Below are 20,572 nucleotides of genomic sequence, written 5' to 3' on the forward strand. Positions count from 1 at the left end.
GCAACTAACTCGAAGCACTTCTCTGTTTTTTGTGCTGAGCTAGGCTTCTACGTTGTGATTACACATATGTAAAGCTCCTAGGAGCAGGATTGTTTGGGGGTAGCTGGATCTTTTGTGCCTGGCCCCAATCATCTGCCCCTATTGTTCCTAAGTGCAATGCTGTTTTAAAACTGGTTGGTATCAAGGCCGCTACTCTGATTGCTTAGTTTTTCTGCAAATTACATTTTTTCTTCCTTTAAAGCTGATGTGGGAAGATGCCTGCGGAGCTTCAGAATTAAATCTGAGCTGCTGCATTGGCTCTACATGGCTGTGATCCAGTGAGGCTCAGGGGATGAGCCTCAGGCCCATGGAGTATGCCTACCTTGATGACAAGGGGGGGAGTGGTCAAGAATATTTTATTAATAGTCACTTGCATTAATCAAATGCTTTGTTTTTCCTCCCCTGCTGTGCTCTTCAGACTCCCAAAGGGAGGGGAGAGAATTAAGAGTGCACTCATTTGACTAACCATCACATTGCTGTCCTACTCTCAAGAGTTGTTGAGCAGTAAAAGTATGAGCCATTTGAAGAAAAGAATCTCATGTTAAGCCTCGTTTCTTCCTGTATGCAGTTTCTCACTTCCACAAGTTCTATTTTCTCTCAGGCCCTAGTCCTGAAAGCTTTGCCCAGCGGCAGTGAAGTGATCCCATTGCTCACTGCTGCCATTGGAGGAGGGCTGCAAGAGAACTGCCCAGGACAGTTGTAGAGCTGCTGGCACTCACCTCCCAGAGTGTAGTGGAAGTGGCTTTCCCATGCTGCTGCCATGCTCAATTATCCAGAATGGAAGTGGCAAAAACCTGGACTGCATGCCATTACAGCCTCAAGACTTTTTCTCCCATGTTTTTGAGAAAGACATCTTTTGGATGTCTTCTGTGTTGTGAGAGCCTGGAATTGTGAGTACTCTTTAACTAAAGTTGCTAGAGCGACAAAAGGGGAAGGAAGAATATGGCAGAGGAGTAGGTTATATTTCTGCAACTAAGCCCATGGCATTTGTAACTGCATCTGGTGTTAAGTCCTTGTGAGCCCTGATTCAAAGTAAACTTTATTATTGGGTTAGCTCCCCCAATGCTGGGGGTGCTTCCAGGTGGGCCATCAGTCTTCCCCCTTGCATGCTCCCCCCCCCATTTCAATGTCCACATGGAATTGTTGACATAAAAGTGCCAAACCAACCCCCATTTTTCCCTTCCAGGGAATATCCCCAAGTTTAAAAACCCCATCTGTATCTACCCATTTAGTGATATCTCAATGACCTCTTTGCAAATTAAGGACTGCCTGGAAGCATCCAGGATCCAGTGACTGTTGGGTTTTGTATTTCCAAAGTAGGATTCTTGGAGCACACTTACCAGTTGCTATGCAGCTAGGGCTGATGGGATTTGGAGTTAACCATAGCTAGAGGACCACAGGCTTATCATCTCTGCTTCATTTCAGTATGGAAGCACTGACCGGCAACTGTGTGGTTATAGTCACTTTCCATTAGTGGTTTTTTATGCATGCATTTTAAGGTGTGCATGGGATTCTAATCCTATTCCTGTATATCACCATGTCAGATTTGAGCCATGGAAAACTGAATATATTTGCGTTTTCTATTTCTAGGTATTTAGGCAAGAGGGCTGGGCCCCAGCCTCGTACCTGAAAAAGCAAAAGATGACCTTCCATCAAGGAAAAAGAACTTGACAGGGCCAGTGGAAATTATAGGAAACATCATGGAGATCAGCAACCTGTTGAATAAGAAGTCCTCTAGTGACAAGGAAACCCAGTCAGAAATTGAAACAGCAGAATCCCACATCACCAAGAAGGAAATAAGCTTGCCCATCTTATGCAATGACTCTAATGGCAATGCCATGATGACTCAAGACAAACAGATTTCAAAATTGCACAGGGTTCTCCAGCCATAGCACGGATTGCACCACAAAGAGCTCAAATAAGTAAGGCCATAGTAGACTCCTAGCTGCTTATTTACTGCTGGGGCAGGTTGGAAGGGTCAACAACTTCTGATGGATTGAGGAAAATACTAGTTGAGAGCAGCTTCCTCAGCCCGGTTCTTCAGATGTTTAGGGGGCTACAACTCCCATCAGCCCCAGCCAGCATGGCCCAATGATCAAGGGTGATGGGTGGTGCTTTTACCTTGGGCCCCCCAAAAGTTGTGGGACTCCAACTCCCATCAACCACGGTCATCTTGCCAAATGGTCAGGGATGATGGGAAATTTCATCCAACAACATATGGGGACCCCAGCTCATTCTTAAATCTAAAAAATGGGTGGATTTAAAGTTATATGATTATACCAATGAAGCCATTAAAAACTATGATTGAAACGAGAGGTTTGTGAAAAATGGAGTTGGCACAAGAAATATACAAAGGAGTACAGAGTGGAATATTAATATGGAGTGCAGGCTACACCTGGCTAGGCCCCTTGGCTGATGTTTGTCTGCAAAAAGTCTAACAACCACCAGACTGTGATTGATTGCTATGATCCTGAATGTGACATGATTCCTGCATAGACTCATCTTTTGGGAAGACACCTGATGCCCCCTTCTGGTTAACTGCTCCTAAAAGTCTAGATTTCTATATTAGCACAAGGGCTTTTCAGTTTTTCACATCTAGAGTGATTGAACAGACATAAAGAGGGGGCACGGAATCATGGCAGCAAGCTCTGCTTCAGTACAGTCACTTGAAGGTCAGAACAGAGCCCACAGAAGTATAATCCTGTCAGGGTTCCAAAAGCCATGGAGAGAGTCATCTGTATTTACAGCTCAGTTTTTATAGGCTCCATATACAGTTCTTACTTGAAGGTGTGCAGAATGGAGACAGGGATCATATGGTGTTCTTGTTCCCCTCTCTGCATGCAAAGATCACATGAAAGGGGCTCCATTGTTGTGAATAGCCATGCCATCTTTCTGGGCATCATAACAAAACAAAATTCCCATACTATGTTGGCTTAACTCCAAAAACCCACTGGTTTTATTTTGACTTCTTTGAACCTTTCCCCCACCATCAGTTCCATCCAACATAATTTGGTAAGATTAAAATAATCATCTATTTTAATTATTCTTCTCCTGTTTCTCAGATGAAGCAGATCAGTTCTGGCTTCAGCACATAGTAACCCTTTTTGGGTGGGCGCAGGTGAAGACCTTTTCATTTGTCTAGACCTCTTAGAGCTTGTAGACAAGCCTTTGCCAACCTGGTGCCCTCCAGTTGTTTTGGACCCCAACTCCCATCAGCCCCAGCCAGCACAAGTTGTAATCTAAAACATCTGGAGCTTGTGGGAGTCTTGGAGAGTTGTCACTCCTGTTTTTATGCTGACTTTGCTGCTCTGTTGGTTTTAGTAAATATGTTATTTGTATTTTGTTTAAAAACATAAGATGCCCAGGAAGGCTTTGCACCTTAAAAATTGTTATTAAATTATTGTAACAAATAAATTACTTTATTTTTCTTGGGCAGGTTAATTTTTATTTTAATTGCTGGCAGAACATTGAAGCTTGGATGTGCATGTGCCTGTTCTGTTTAAATATGGAATATTTCTTCTCTCACTAGGTTCTCCAAATCTAAGAACCAGACCTCCCCCAAGAAGAGAATCTAGTTTGGTGAGTGCCAATTTCTTTTATACTTCCAATGGCACTTGCAAATATTTAACTTTGCACAAATGCAACACCTCTTAATCTGTTGCACTCAGGTCCCATTGGAACAGGAAGAAAGAAAGTGGGAAGAGTTACCCTCTTTTGTTTTCTCAGTTATGCACATATTACTTTTATATTGTATTTGGCCACATCCACACCATACATTTAAAGCACTATGATACCATTTTAAATGGTCATTGCTTCTCCCATAAAATCATGGGAAGTGTAGTTTAATAAGGGTACTGAGAATTAGTAAAGGTAAAGGGACCCCTGACCATTAGGTCCAGTCGTGTCTGACTCTGGGGTTGCGACGCTCATCTCGTGTTAATGGCCGAGGGAGCCAGCGTACAGCTTCCGGGTCATGTGGCTAGCATGACAAAGCCGCTTCTGGCGAACCAGAGCAGCGCACGGAAACCTTCCCACCGGAGCGGTATCTATTTATCTACTTGCACTGTGACATGCTTTTGAACTGCTAGGTGGGCAGGAGCTGGGACTGAGCAACAGGAGCTCACCCCATCGTGGGGATTCGAACCGCCGACCTTCTGATCAGCAAGCCCTAGGCTATCATTTTCCCCAGGAAACTGGAAACTGTAGCTCTGAGAGTTATTAGGAGGCCCCTATTCCCTCACAGAGCTACAGTTTCCAGAGTTTCCTGGGGAAAATGATAGATTGTTAAACCACTCTCAGAATTGTAGCTCTTTGAAGGGATCTCCAAAAACTCTTAGCGCCCTTAAAAATTCAGTTCCCAAGATTCTTGGGGGGAAAGCAGTGGCTTTTAAAAAGTGATATCCGAGTACCTTCAATATATGTTGTGGATGTAGCCTTTCTAACTTGTCAAAAGTTGTTTGGAGCTGTTAGTGATCCATGAGCTACAGCTGTATTACAGAACTGAGTTTTATTCCATCCCCTCCATACTCCCGTTTCTTCATTTTGAGTTGTACCATACATAGGTTACAGTGTGAATATGTACGTGCAAGCTTCCACTTCTTTAATGTACTAGACCAAGTTTGTCCTTAAAATATCTATTTTCCTGCCACACCCACCTCTATCAAATGCAGGCCTGGATTTGCTCATTCCAGTGGCATGCCATTTTGTAAAGCATTTAATCTAGACAAATATAAACTGTCTGATGAAGAAAGGCTCTTCGTCCTGTTTCTCTCATCTGCCCTTTTTCCCCTTCACAAAAAAGGTGGGAGAAGAAATATACACTGTCAAAAGCATGCATATTTATGGTTTAAGCAATACAGTAGTTAAAATATAGTTGGGTTGAATATAGATTCTTTCATTGTGTGTATTTGAATGTTTTCTCTGCGTTCTACCTCCCTCAAGTCTTATAATCTTGCTTGAGTGATTATAACAGTTACTGAGGTGAACCCTCAGTGTTGTCCTTAATGTAAAAAAACAACAACCCCAAAACCTAGACACCTCTGCTGTAGGATTTCTACTATGAAGCAATTTCCACTTAATATTTTTAAGTTGTTCAAGGCTTGTGAGTTTTAAGGCCTGTGCATCCATCCACATTATCTGGTCATTTAAAAACAGGAATGGAGATGGCAGCACAGCAGGTCTTCCTGCTTCAAGGGTTTTCGTCTTCCTCCCGTCCCATAGGAACTGGTAATCTCACTAATGTATTTGAATTCAGGAAGTTTAAAACTGACTGAGAGCTGCGTCACTGGACGTTCCCTTTGACTGGCCACCAGGTTTAAGGGATAGCTGGACTTCAGTTCCCATTATCCTTGGTGATTGGCCATGTTGGCTGGATCTGATGGAAATTGTAGTCTAGCAATATCTGGAGGGCCACATCCTAGCTACCCCCTGATGCAATGGCTTATGAGCTTTTAATATCTGGGCTTACATTTATTCATCTCACTTCCTTGCTTAAAATGCAAGCAGCTTTCTTAAAATAAAACAAAACCTTAATTTCCCCCCTTTCCCTCTGCACCCTATTTGCCACTTTTAACTAATCACTTCTTCTCACTGCAGGGCTTCCAGCTGCCTAAACCTCCTGAGCCACCATCAGTGGAAGTTGAATACTACACCATTGCAGAGTTCCAGTCTTGTATCTCTGATGGGATCAGCTTTCATGGGGGACAAAAGGCGGAGGTAAGCCTAGAAAGGGAAACAAGCTAATGAGTGATGGGTAGCTGCTAAACCTTAGGCAGAAATGTAACAGTAGCATAGATTTTTTAAAAAAATGTGCTATTGTTTTGTCTTTTCCCTCCCAAACTAATCTCTGTTAATCCCTCTCTAGGTTATTGACAAGAATTCTGGTGGCTGGTGGTATGTGCAGATTGGTGAAAAGGAAGGCTGGGCTCCAGCATCATACATTGACAAAAGGAAGAAGCCAAATTTAAACAGGCGAACAAGTACTTTAACCAGACCCAAAGTTCCTCCCCCAGCACCTCCCAATAAATCAAAAGACTCTGAAGAAGGAACAGTTGCTGGAACCATATCTTCAGGAGATGCCCAGGACAAGCAAAAGTATGAGGAGCCAGAGTATGATGTGCCTGCCTTTGGTGCTGACTCTGAATCTGAGCTGAGCCAAGGGGAAGATGGCAGCTTGGAGAGAGGCATGTTCCATCTACTCAAGCCTTCCCCTGTGTCATCCCTCCAACGGGCAAAATTCCGAGTTGGAGAGTCATCTGAAGATGTAGCACATGAAGAGGAGACCATCTATGAAAACGAAGGCTTCAGGCCATACATAGAAGATGCTCTGTCAAGCAAAGAATCTAGTGGGGACTCTGATTCTCAAAGAAGTTCATCACTGTCTCTGATCCAAAGAAATTCTCCGTGTTCTGTTTCTCCCAAGTCTTCCCTCCTGAAGCCCAAAAGTGACAAGAGCATTCAGCCAAACCTTGGGAAGCCGCACTACCCCCGGAATGAGGAGACAAAGCCAAGGTCTGCTTCAGACGTTGGTTTAAGTAGCATGCCCAAAACTGGCCTAAAGAGGGATACTGGGGAGACAGTGTCTAGCAGGGCAAAACCAATGGTGAGACCAAAACCTTTCCTGAACAAAGCAGACTCCCAAAGCCAAGAGAGGATGGACATCAGCACTTTACGTCACCAGCTGAGACCAACTGGACAGCTGAGAGGCGGACTTAAAGGTTCAAGAAGTGAAGAGTCTGAAAGTCCACCTCGGACAGCTTCTGGAAACCCAGAAGATTCATTCAGAAGAAGCTCTGCAGATCTCATTCCCACTCATTCCCATGCCATATTCTACTCCAGCCAGCCAAACAAGGCAGAGAATGAAAACAACTCCTCAAAATGTATCTATGTAACTACTGATTCTTACCAGAAAGTTCAAGATTCTGAGATCAGCTTCCCAGCGGGGATAACAGTGGAAGTTCTAGAAAAGCAAACAAGTGGGTGGTGGTATTTGAGATACGGAGACACAGAAGGCTGGGCTCCTTCTCACTATCTGGTACTGTCTGATAACCAGCAACGGGAAACCACTTCGAATGAGGCTAACATCTCAGTGGCCAAGAACAGAAGGAATGAAAACAAATCCAACAGCTTGGAGAAGATAGAGAAGAAGGTCCAAGCACTCAACACCATCAACCAGAGCAAGAGAGCAACACCTCCCATTCCCAGCAAACCACCTGGTGGCTTCTCTAAAACATCTGGGTCTGTCAAATTGCGGAATGGGGTTAGGCAACTAGCAGTGAGGCCACAGTCGGTGTTTGTCTCCCCACCACCCAAGGATAATAACTTGCCTTGCTCTCTGCGTAGGAATGAGTCTCTTACTGCCACAGACCACCTGAGGGCAGTACGCCGCAACTCTTCTTTCAACGCTGCCCAATCTCAGACTAGTGATTCTAAGATAAAGCACACTGATCGGCTGGGTTCTGAGGGGTCTGAGACAAGTTCCTACGTACCTTCTGAGCGCAATGGAATCCCAGTGTCCACAGTCAGACCCAAGCCCATTGAAAAATCCCAGTTCATTCACAATAACCTTAAGGATATCTACATCTCCATTGCAGATTATGATGGGGACGAAGAAACTGCTGGATTTCAGGAAGGTGTCTGCATGGAGGTCCTGGAAAGGAACCCAAATGGTTGGTGGTACTGTCAGATCATGGATGGAGGGAAACCTTTTAAAGGCTGGGTGCCCTCGAATTATTTGGAGAAAAAGAATTAGTCTTTAAATTCCATTATTTATACTTTTATAATGTGTACATACGGAAGGAAGGGGAAAATTCAATGATTTTATTCCCTTTTTATTCTATCTAATATACAAGGGACTGTTGATCTGACCTTTGCTATGACCAGCAAGTCTGCCGTCTTTGAGGGTGTTTGAAGGAATTGGCTTGTTCAGCAAATATCAAGGAAAAAGGCAGCTGGAACTAATGGCATTCTCTTTCTGTTTTGGTGAAGACTTTCATAATTTTGAGTGCAACACGGTTCATTATTCCACCATCCTGGTTGTCATAAAAGGAAACCAAATGTGTGCCTTTCACAGTATAGTTTGGACCTGTGCATCTACTTGCGAATGGTGGGGAGTTTGGTGCCAACCTGGACATGTTAAAAAAATCAGCTTGTTCATTTCTTCCACATGGAGTGTGCGAAAGTGTTTCCAAGCTGTGGATGAATCTCCACCACCAGCAAGATATCTGTAAGTCAGCAGAGCAAGTGGGGAAACTCAAGAAATCCAGTGCTGGCCCTTGGCTATCACATTCTTGTCTCCAGATTGAAGACTTGGAGCTTTTTCACTGTGCATTGCTCGTACCTGATATTAAGTGCATATTGTCAATTTCCCCCAATGGCATCCATCGGTCATGCTTCTGTCCTGTGGTGATCTCTGTGTCAACTGTTTGGGGAAGGGGTCAAGGTTTTTTTTTACTATTATTATTGGAATTAGATGTGTAGTCAAACTTTAATGTGGTTCCTAGGTGTTTGTATGCACACTAAAAATTATGTGTTTGCAACACACCTCTTGTGCAAACTTATTGGTCTCAAAATTTAATGTTTTGTTTTGAGGTTCTTCTTAACAACCAATACTGAAAGTACTTTGAAGGGTTTTCTCACATACTTTGCTATCCAGAGCCCCATATTGGACTATGAAGCAGCAAATTTTCATCTGAATGCAGGGAATACAGTTGCCTGTAGCTTAAAAGGGGAATCTGCTGTTCCACAAATCCCCATTTGCTGGCTCATGGGCCATCATGGGTTTGGCTCCCTGGCCATCTGGCTGGAACCATAAGCCTTTGCTAGAGGGAAAGGGATTTCTCAAGAACTCTTCCCTTCCTCTTCATTTTGCCCAGGTCAGAGTTACCAGGCTTGCTTCCACCAGTGTTTCTGCACAGCTCCTTAAGTTGTGCATGCACTCTGCTCCCATCCCAAAGCCCCACAAGGCTTCAGCTCTTGTGGCCACACGTTGGCCCCCTGTGGCTTGAAAATCAGGCCGATGAGTCATGAAACACAGTGGTGATGGCTTCTCCAGAGCCATCTGCATGGATCCACCTGCCAATCCCTTTGGGATGTATTACAAAGATGAAAACTTAAAGTAGGTGAGTTGGCCCTGAGTGGAGGGGGTTCGCTTCCACATAATGGGCCTTTGTTTTGCAGGGGCTTTCCATTATTTCCTATGAAGGGAAGCATTTATTCATGTTCACAGGGATTGGATCTCTCTATTGTGCATGATGTAAAAACATTTCCTTGCCAGTAGAAGAGAGTGAGGAGTTACTTTTCTGTAAGGAGTATCAGGGATACCTTGAAGCCACTGCCTCACAGCTGATTGCCCACTCCAGGTGCTACTTGAGGTGCAGGAGTGTCTATATGTAAACATGGAGCTTCTGCATGTACATGCTCTTCCGCATGCCCTTCATTGATAGAGGGGCGATACCCCGTGTGCATCCTCATTGCACATGGTCAGAGTCATCCTCATGTGGAAATGAGGCGGACAATGCCAGTGCAGGAATTGTGCGTGCATGTCAGAACACTCACAGTGCTTAAGATCAAGAATACTGGAAGTAACAAATTGCATGTGGCAATGCCTCAAATAAAAACAAAGCAAGGAGACCCATAGTTTGTATTTAAGTGTTGTTTCCAGATATGAATGCCCATTCTCAGCCAGCAGAGAAGCATCTGTGTTTACAAAGCTGGGGCAGGGGAGAGAGAGAAAAAGCCATGCATTTTACTGTCTGCACAATTGTTTTTAATTTGTATATTTGTGGGATGATTTTTATTTTTGAACCATCTGTGTCCTAAACTTCTTATTTCCCCCTTTATAAGAGCAAGCAGTAGGACTCACTCTTCTGTTGTATTCACTTGAACATTACTTCATGTTGGGAGAGAAGCACCTGATACTTTCAAAACCTGCAAAGCAATTGAATGAGAACACTATTGAGTGGAGAATGTACCTGTTCAAGCACCTGCTCACCTGCACACATGGGCAGTCTCTCCATTTCTGTGTCTACCCCCCACCCTTGATATTTATAATGAAATTTGTGGGAGAGCATGGAAAAAATGAAAAGCCACTGGGGGGGGGGGGCGGAAGGCTTGGGTGCAAAGTGTATCCCCCTCTCCGTGGCCTCAAACACCAGCCCTTAAATAAACTTTGTAATGGTAAAAAAGGAAACACCAGAAGGCCTTTGCTTAAGAATAGCGACTCTCAGATGAGAGTTTGATGTCTGTCCTGAGGCCCAGCATTTTGTGTGTCAAGAGAAGAAAACCAGCTGTGTTTGTGTTACTGTGCAAGAATAAATAATATAAATAACTCTTTCATCTTCCAGCAACACTTCATGCCTTCCACTAGGTGAAAGATAAAAGAATGGGAAGATTTGAACGAACTGAACGGATACATTTCTTCCAAAGGATTCAAAATCAAATATATAATGGGGAGATATTTGGTCTTTGGGAAACATTACATAATTCTCACTTGATTCTTCTCTCTTTCTCTCTCTAAACAAAAATATGGTGTTACGTGTCTTGAATCAATGAGAAATGTTGGGGGAGGGGTTGATTTCTGCAGCTCATGTGCCAATTGTCCTTTCAGTTTGATCTATTGAGACACCATTAAAGTTTGGCTGCCACCACCTTCCATACTATTGCTTTATATTGGATAAATAAGCATGGAAGAAGGGTTGGCTTGTGTGAAACAGGAAGGAATGGAGAGGCCTGTGACGCACTCAGTGGAAGAGCCCATGGGGAGAAGGTCATGATCTACACTGCAAAGTAAAATGGTGTAGATGTCTGTCCTGAGCTTTTCTTCCTAAGGCCTAGCAGCTCTGCCTCTTAGAAGTTTCTCTTCATTTTAAAAGTCTGCTGAAACAGCCAGAGCTGCTGTGAGATTATAAATAGAAGTATTATGTTCTTCTGCTGGACAGTATTAAATAGAGCAAAACCATAAAGTAATCTGCTAGATTGCAGTACTAATAGTAGTGATTTAGCAACTCATATTAATGTTTATGATTTATTTTTTAACAATAATGATAAGGAAGTGGTTCATTATTTTTTAATTAATGCACTTTAACAATTTAAACCAAAATGCAGAAAAACCAAGTGCATTATTTAAAGGTGCAGTATAAATTGTCATTTTTTAAAAGTTCACCTATTTATTAAAATAATTTATGATTATTTAAAAATTGTACTATACAGTTTTGTTCTAAATATGCCATCATCTCCTGGGAAAGCTAAATGTGTAGCTCCCAACTTTTCTACATTGAGCCATTGGACTCTCAAAATACAGTAGATTCAGTTAGCAAGTGTCAACTTTCTGCTAAGGAAAACTTTCAGATTTGGAGAGCAGTGGGTCAGCTAGTTATATTCCTTAAACGTATGCAGCCCTTAGTAAATGTGAGGAGCTGATCTGAAGTAGTAATTGAACAATCCCCTATCCCACCCCCAGATTCCCTAGATGTCTTCAATATATTCTGCTAGCACCCAGTGCTTAATGGATGACTGTTGACCATTCTCCAGTCCTATGTGCAGAAGACCGCTGTGTGCTAAATTGTTCTGAATATGCTTTTGCAAAGTCCTCCTGAGGACATACACCTTTCTTGCTGCATATTAAGCATGTGGCTTGTCTACTATCCTTTCAGTAAGGGAAACTGCTACCCACAAAAACAATATCTATTTGCCATCAATATGATACAGAGCAGGCATGGCACCTGTAAGCCGTTTTCTTGCAGAGGTCTCCTTTTTATGAGATCAGTTTGCTCATCAATAATTACTGAAAGATGTATACAAATACTTGAGGAGTAGGATCTGTTGTGCATAAAAGAAAGCAATACTCAGTTGCCCAACAGAGGCGGTCCAGTAGCCAATTTTATAATATACTTTATGTGATTATGGTGATGAAGTTCTGAGCAAGTAGCAAAGTTAACTTCTGAGCTGCACTCAGCTTTGCATCTACTTGCTGTTCCTGAAGCTGTGCTTTCTGAAACAAACACACACAAATATATTTGTGTTCTTGTGCACGCAAGATATAGCTTGTGCATGCACACATGTGTTGGACAAGCTTGGAGGCGATTTCACGATGTGTGAAAGAGGTGGAATAAAGGACACTAGAAAGCACCTTTAGTCAGTTTCACTGTTACTGGTATGCAATTTACGTTTCCCACTTTAGCTGATAGATCTAGGAAACTTTTTCAGAATTGGAAAATTAAAATGCAGCTCCAGGCTTATTCACAATTACTTGTGACAAGTCTTCATGATCTCACTGCACAAACAGTATAGTCCCATTCAAATGCCTGTAAAATACCTGCAGCATTTTGGTGGAAAAAAGTATTTTATACTTCTAAAAACTAATAAAAAATCAAGTTGCAATTTAATAACAATTGTACTTTCAGAGTTAACTAATTCACTTTTTAAATTCTCCAGGGAGCTACTGAATAAAATATTTTGAAGTCGGGGTGCCCTCTTGTGGAAGGAGGAGTGGCTTTCTAGTTATTTTCCTGATTATTTGAGATTACCTTGGTCATCCATGCTTTCAAAAAAAAAAAAAAGTGAAATGGGAATGATTGAGATAGCAAAAGTAAAAAAAAAAAAAGCCAACAACCAACCATCTTTTTTGAAAACAAAAAAACAAAAATTTGAAACTTTTGTTCTGCTGTATACTGCAACTTTAATAATAATGAGCACTTCTGAGTTCGTTATTGCGGTTTTATATAATGCCTGAAAAGATACTCTTCCTGTTTTGTTTTTAAATTCTAGTGAACACTATTTCTCTTTGACTCTTCCTGCATATACCTGTTGCCTATTGTAATTTCTCTCAAGATGAGACTTAGTTTTTTCTCAAAAAGCTGATGAGGTAGCAAACCTGTGTCTGCAATGGATGCTTCCATGCTTGAATGATCCACCACATCTACAAACTTACCTGCAGAGGCCAGGTAAGGTGGTAGCCTTGAAGTCATTTCCTTAACATTTTGTTTTCTATATGCAGGAATTCTTCTTTAGTTTTTTGTTTTTGATCTGTTTTGTTTTTCTGAGGCAGATCTTTCAATCAGATCTTTCCCTATTTGCAGTCTGAGGTGGTTCAGTTCAGATAAAGGTTTACCACCTGGCTGTTTCTTGAGAACTAGGCCTCACTGAAAATTTGAATGCCTGGTTAACGTATATCAAAATACCAATTTTGAGCCACCTGGGCTCATGTGAGGGGCTTTTACCAGCCAAGAATTTGACTACAACTGCCACCCACCACACCACTCCCAGCCATATCGCTAACTGCTTATGAAAGTCCCATATTTCTGAACTGTTTGGCTATGTAGCATTGGGCTGATATGGGGAGGGGTGCTGCTGAAGGAAACTATGGGTGTAAAGTTCCTTGGACTGATGGAACTAGCTTCAAACCTTTTTTGGATTCTGGCCCAACTTTCCAGTGACTGAAGTCCTTGTCAAAACAGCCCCTCTATGCGAAAAAAATAGCACTTACTCCTTAACACATCTACAGGGAATTAAGTCCCATTGACTCTAGTACAAGTGTTGCTTAGGGTCATAGCCCCAATTGAATACAAAATAATTTGGGTGGGGCTTCTTTAAAATGCTCATTTGTACAGGTAACTGGCAAGGAACATTACAGACTGGCTAATTCAGGACTAGATTCTGAGGTAGGCGAACAAGTGCATTTGTGTTTCAAGTTTACAATGCCGTAGCAACGTCCGCATTTGTCCCTGATGATGAGCAATTTCCAAAAAAGTTTCTTTCAGTAGCAACACTGAACATTTTGACGAAGGCATTATAGAATTGTTTGTTTAAACTACTTTCAAATATTAGTGTGGCATATTTTTTTGTAAAATTATACTCATTGCTTTTCTCTGTTTAGAAATGTGTTAACGTGCTTTCTATCATTTATGAGAAACCGAAGGGAATCGGGGTTAAACATTATTTTCATACTACTAGCATTTACTGAATAGAAATACTAGTATTTAAGTTTAGATCTCGTTAGCTACTTTGTTCATTTACATTTTTCTCATGTGTATGTGTGTGTTGTTGGGTTTTGGGTTACGTTCCCCACCCCCTTTTTTGCATTTTCAAGATAAAATCCAGTTGGAGGATATGTGCAATATTGAAAGAGATGAAACAGGCCCCTCATCCAGGACTTAAAAGTGGAACGCACAGTGTGATTTTTAAAAGTCTTGTCAGTATCCAGTCATGCACTCTTGAGGGGGAAATGAGAGGAAGAGAACCATTGAGAAAAAGGAGAGGAGGCAGCAGACAATTTCTGGTATAAATGGATTGTAAGTGTGAATTTACTGTGGTGGCTGAGTGCTGTGGTGGTTACACAAGTGCATCACACTTGAACAGAAGTGTGACTTGTTTGTGTGTGTTACAGTGACTGTTCAACACCCTTTTTCTTTCTAATACTCATTTTTTCTTCCTTACAGAATTCAGTTTGTTCAGCTAAGGCTGCTTTCTTATACTCAACCTAGGAGGAAGTCCCATGCAAGTCAGTGGGGCTTACTTCCGAGTAGACATGTATAGGATTGTGCCGCTGGGTGCTTTTAGTTAGCATGGAATACATGCTGGAGCTTGGAATAGATGTGTTGAGGAAGGAAATCACTCGTGAGACAACATGAGGATTAATTGTATGCTTGAAGCATAGCATGTCAAATCAGTCTCTACCTCATGAACCCTTAGTGCTCCATGCCTTTCAGAATCAGGCCATTTGCAAGAAAAGATGTGCTTGTTGGCACATGCCCTGCTGTATCTCTTTCCACTGATGAGAACAGGAAAGGTTCCTACCTTTACAAAATCAGGCTCTTCATCTTTGTGCTGGGCACTTGTACTCAAGTACTCGAGCCTTTGAACTCACGATGAGGCAGTTCCACAGCAACAGTGCTTAAATGTTCATGAGAATAAAATGCTCTTTCAGCGCATTCCATGGGTGTAGCCAGGCTTTTTGTGGGGGGGGGCAGAACCTCAGTTTGCTATGTATTTTTATTGAATTTGATTGGTTGGGGGGGCAGCTGCCCCTCCCTGCCCCCCTTGACTATGCCCACGGCGCATTCCTATATATGCCTATTTGGAGTGAAGCCTTCTTGTGTTCCATGGGACTTACTCCCAGATCCCAGTGGATCTTGTGCAGGAGCATTATTTGGTGATTTTTAAACCTCCAGTGTTCTTAAAAGAAAAAAGAAAAAAGCAGCTGAGTCCAGGAGAGCAACATAAATTTGCATTTGGCTTTAGGAGACCCTGGTTCTTATCTCAGTGTTTAGTTTCATGAAATTTGAATTCTGTGCATGCACACACAAAGTTGGCAGGAAGAACTACACTGCTGATTGTAATACATTTTAAATCACAACTGGATTTCTGCTGCTAAATAGTCATAATCCATCTGGCATAATCCAAGCCTCCTTTTTGAGACTCTAGGCGTACACGTTTGCAGCTAAATCAGGGGTACTGTACATAAACTAAGCATTTTGCAGGTACGGATTGGGAGAGCTGAAGTTTTTTGTTGTTGTTTTTTGTAAATATGTGTTTTTTTAAGGATGTGGGTATTTTTTAATTTTTAATTTTTTTGTAGATGTGTAGAGATCATTGACAAATACACGGAAAACTCATTAGGTCCTAAAGTGATCTCATGGGCTTTATGTCCTTGCTTCAAGGTTCCTGTTAGAGTCTCAGTCAATTCCTTTACCATATCTGTTCACAGGTTGTTGTTATTTTTAATTTTAATTTTTGTGATATTTGAATCAAGTACTGTACATGTGACCTTGCCCAGCATCCTTGGAGGTCAGTAATTGGAGCTCCCTGAGCCAGCCCTTCAATTGCTGTTGCTCAAGTCTCCACAGCACTGTATAGAGCCTTCTGGAATAACAATTTAAGAGATCCCTCTTTTTCTTTTTAAAAGGGTTTTTTTTAAAAAAAAAATAATGGTGAATGCTTGAGTATGCATGTTAAATAATGGTGAGTGCTTGAGTATGCATGTGTGCATGTCAGTGGAAATGGGGGTGTCTGGCGGGGTTTGTATCCTTGAAGGTATTGCAAGCCTGCTTTGAGTTTGAGTAAGACTCCTATTTGGAATCAGATTTCTGTTTTCATGGTTTTCTCCTCCTAAGTTGTGATAAGATCTCTTAGGCCCAACATGACCAAGTAAAAAGTGGGTCCCTTTCAGTCTAGGTTTACAGGGTGGGCTGGCCCCACACAGCAGTATTTTAGATGGTTGATGAGTGCAATTTTCCCTTTCTTTAAAACCAAATTGACTGAAACTTTCACACTGTCGTTTGAACACATTTTCCTTGTGCAACATACCAGCCACTATTGTCCTGTGCTGAGACTCCTGTTTGCTATTAAACCAAATTGGCTGGGCAGGGGAGGCTGTAATCTTTTGGTAACAGTGGAAAGAGGTAACTGGATTATGACTGAGGAGGAATAGATTGGATTTCCTTTTTAAAAATAATAATAATTAGGAATATACAGGTGAAAATTAGAATATCGTGGAAAGGTTCATTTCTTTCAGTAATTCAACTTAAAAGGTGAAACTAATATATGAGATAGACTCATGTCATGCAAAGCGAGATATGTCAAACCTTTGTTTGTTATAATTGTGATGATTATGGCGTACAGCTGATGAGAAGCCCAAATTAACAATTTCAACTTTGGGGTTTTCATCAGCTGTACGCCATAATCATCACAATTACAACAAACAAAGGTTTGACATATCCCGCTTTGCATGTCATGAGTCTATCTCATATATTAAACTCCAGTAAATTTCACCTGTATATATGTGTGTGTGGTGTGTGTGTGTATGTGTATGTGTATATATATATATATATATATATATATATATATATATATATATATGCCAGGTCTGACATTCTGGGTGCTTTTTGTGTCTTTGTGTATGAACATACATCACTGCTCTGTGTTTCATCTGTCTCTCCCATTATTGCCAAAAGCTCAGATTCACTTATTGCAATATATGAATCTGTATCCTGAAGTTCATAATCTGAAGCAGTAATGTTTTTCTGTCAAGTAGTCAAGAGGTTCATGAAACGACTGGAGCTGGCATGACAGCATAGTCAAGTTGTGTTTTTAAGCTGGCTTTAATTTGAGTGGCTCTACTTCACTTAAACAGCCAATTGTTGATGAGAAATGAAAGATGGAGCCAGCTGGTGATCTCATTTTTGCAACATTTTAAAACTTGCCATCTCAGCATTTTTGGTTTGGCAAAGCTTCACCTACACCTTTTGAGCCAGAACTTTATTGGGGATTGTGTGCAGCAAGTTCTAACTGCAGCCTTTTACTATGCAAAAAGTTAACTGGAGCGTTGTTTATGAGTTTGAAATTATGGGACTTGTGCAGAAAACCAAAAGCAGGCAGCAAATTACTGTTTTGCCTGAAATCTAAAAAAAAAAAAAAAGATTAATCAGTAAAAAGGATTAAGGTTTCCTTTTTGCAAGAAACAGTCAGGACAGTGAAGCAGAATTTGAATGCCTTGTGATTGTTACCAATCTTCCAAGTAGTTGATATTGAGTATTGTTCTTTCAATAACCCTCTTGAAATTGTTATTTAACATAAAGGTGAATGTAATTGTCAAAAGTCTGAGAGAGTACGTTGGTAAGGAGATGATGCAGGATGTGTGGTTGGTTCTTGGGCTGTGTGATAGAGATGGGGAGCGGAGTTTGCTTTTGGTTTTGTTTGGTTTGTTTTCTTCAGAAGGTTTATTATTATTATTGAAGTTGGATTGGTTACTGTTGGGAGAGCAAGTTGAAGATTGAATCTTTTTTTGTGGTTGGATTTGTTATAAGAAAGAATCCAGGAGGGAATCAAACTTTGGAGAAAGAGAGGATAAAGAGTCCTATGATAGATTTAGGTATTGCTTGTCCATTTATTTTTCCTCTAGCTAAACTGTTCAAACAGTTGAATGTTAAGTACTGTTAACAAAATATGGGGTTGTTTTTTTTCAGTCCACCCCTAGATGACCACTATTGTTAAAAGTTGCATGTGACCTTTTGTGGATCTCTAATAAATATGGAATAGAATAAAGCAGAAGATGAACAAAACTAGCTGTTGCATTTTACTGTTATTGTGCTCATTATCAAAGATGACAGTGAGTTTATAGGAAGAATATAAATCTGTTTGCATAGTAAAATGGTTTCTGCAAAAAGGATGTTGGCCACATTCACAAAAACCATTTGCTTAAATCATCTCTCAACAGAAAACAACTATGGTGAAATTACCTTAGCTCACATCGCCATATTTTTTTTTTAAATAGTGACTGGGGAAACACAGTTAACCTTTAAAATAGCACATTAGTAGTCTGTACAAAACAAACGCAACGAAGGATAACACCTGTTTGATCTAACTTTGTCCCCTCTTAAATTGATTTTGGAATGTCCCAGCAATCAAATTCACAAGAGGAAACTAAAGGTTATATGCAGTAAATTACTTTCTTATAGTTAAACAAAAAATCTATTTTTTGGTCAAGTAATTTAAAACAACAATGGGCCTTTTCGTGTAAACTGTGATATTGAATGAGAATTTGTGTGCTGGTTAGATTTTTGCCATTTTCAGATTTCATTTCAAAACTTGAGGCCATATGTAGATCCATCCAGATGGAGCATTGTATATCTAGGTAGTATAAGGAGATTTTATGAGTTCTTGGCATTGGAATTTGAGAGGTGAGTGCTGCACTGGATTCTTGCATAGACTCATGGGGAAATGCTGTCAGATCAAATAGTTGTCATCTATATACTTGACTAAAAGATGTAAAGACTATAAGGCATATAGCTCCATATTCAGTTTTTTCCCACCAGCAACCATCTGCTATTAATGATTCTTGATAAACTGATCCCTAAATATAGAAACTACCGTAAATCTTTGTACATGTTTTGGCCCAACAGTCTTCTATTTTATGGCTCTCTGCTATAGGCTCCTTCATTCTTGTTAGAATATGTGTGCCTAAGATGATGGCATAGCAGAATGACCATGGAAATAGCAGTTCCTTTTTTGAAATTCCATCTGGTCTGCCTTTGGACTAATATTAAGCTGAATGAGAACCCCTGACTAGGAAAATGTCCATGTGATGTGCAAGATTCTATACAGCGAAAACAGTTCTACGTGTGTACAGCTTGTCAATATAAAGTTGGGACTCAAGTTTTCACTTTGGCTAATGATGCTTTTTATAAGCACCAGGTGGGCAACATGCAAAGGGAGATGTGTTTTCCTAAGATCCTTTACTATGTCCCAGAACATGTTGGGGCACAACTCTTCAGATCCTGTAAAGCAGCACAAAACAAACTTGTGCTTGCCACTCTTAGCCATTGTGGAGCAGATATCCTTGGGACTACACAGTGCTTACACTTGGAAGGGAATTGAGGAATTTTGCCACTCTCATATGGGGACACATACTAGTTATTAGTCAGAGGCTTTTTTATGTTTGTTTTAGGGACTGCCAAGAGAGACTAGGCTGCAGCCTGCTTTACTCCCAGGTTTTTGCAATGTGAAACCACAATATAATATTCAATGTCTCAGGCAGAGAGGACTTGATAACTAACTGTACCTCACAGTCATCTCCCAGTTTACTCATTGCTTGGACCAAAGGTGGTGCTAATAATATGAACTTTAATTTTTATATTTATGTTGTTGTTGTTGGGTTTTGAGTGTGTATGTGTTAAATCAATGATGCAAGTGTCCTGTTAAACTAAAATGATCTTACCCAGGGCATCAGACACTTCAAAAACCCACAAAATACCTTTGGGATTCAGACATTGTACATTTGGAGAAGGGTAAAGGATACTCTTAACTTCAAATGCTTGCAAATTGTAAGTTGTTGCTTTTTAAATTTCCATTTGTTTACATGGTCTCTTCTATGTCCTATGAAAAAATAATAAAGTTTTTGATCTTTTTAATTGTGTTCCAATTGTTGCTTAGTTTATTTCTTTCTATTGAGTTTGCATTTTTTTATTGTATTGTATTTCATAAAAAATTATATGCCACTTGATTTTAAGAAGAAAGAAAAAGAAACCCCAAAGCAGTTACAATTGGCATCCCTGGAGCGTAGGCTTCAACAACCAACCTTAATTTCCACCAACAGCTGAATATGCAGCTTTCTACTGTAGCTTCTTGTCTGCACAGCACAACATGTCCTTCCTTGCAAGGACAACAGTGGTCCCTTATGGACAGAATGACCAGCATCCCAATGATTTTTTAAAAGAAGTACTTATGTTGGCCTTGTATCCATGAAACTAAACGAGGTAAGGAAATAAGGAATTATCATGAAGGTATAAATATGGAAAGGAAACTATTAAGGCAGGAAAGGTAGAAATTCTTAAAATAAACTAGTACACACTGGTTTTTAAGTAATTCAGCTAACTTCAGAATTCATGGTTTAAGAATTTCCTTTTCTGGATTGGAATGTGAGATGAGCAGAAGTGGAAAGAGGGGAAGCTGTCCATTGGCTTCCCAGATTCTAGACAGTCCTACCTAGAAAGACTGGTGATTGAACCTGTTCTGTTTTGCATGCAAAGCATGTTCCGCA

The 20,572-nt window shown here is 40.8% G+C and overlaps 1 protein-coding gene across 1 annotated transcript in view; it reads left to right on the plus strand.

The window, feature by feature from the left end:
* The window catches only part of SH3PXD2A (SH3 and PX domains 2A), a 95,678-nt gene extending 87,098 nt beyond the window's left edge, over window positions 1-8,580 (plus strand). Inside the window, 6 exon segments of the mRNA XM_033149740.1 lie at window positions 1,638-1,672; window positions 1,675-1,902; window positions 1,905-1,961; window positions 3,569-3,618; window positions 5,635-5,754; window positions 5,903-8,580. Of these exon segments, the coding sequence (XP_033005631.1) occupies window positions 1,638-1,672; window positions 1,675-1,902; window positions 1,905-1,961; window positions 3,569-3,618; window positions 5,635-5,754; window positions 5,903-7,789 (2,377 nt within the window). The 3' untranslated portion in view covers window positions 7,790-8,580.
* Window positions 8,581-20,572: the final 11,992 nt, after the last annotated feature.

This window comes from Lacerta agilis, chromosome 5 (assembly GCF_009819535.1).
Source record: "Lacerta agilis isolate rLacAgi1 chromosome 5, rLacAgi1.pri, whole genome shotgun sequence".
NCBI lineage: Eukaryota > Metazoa > Chordata > Lepidosauria > Squamata > Lacertidae > Lacerta > Lacerta agilis.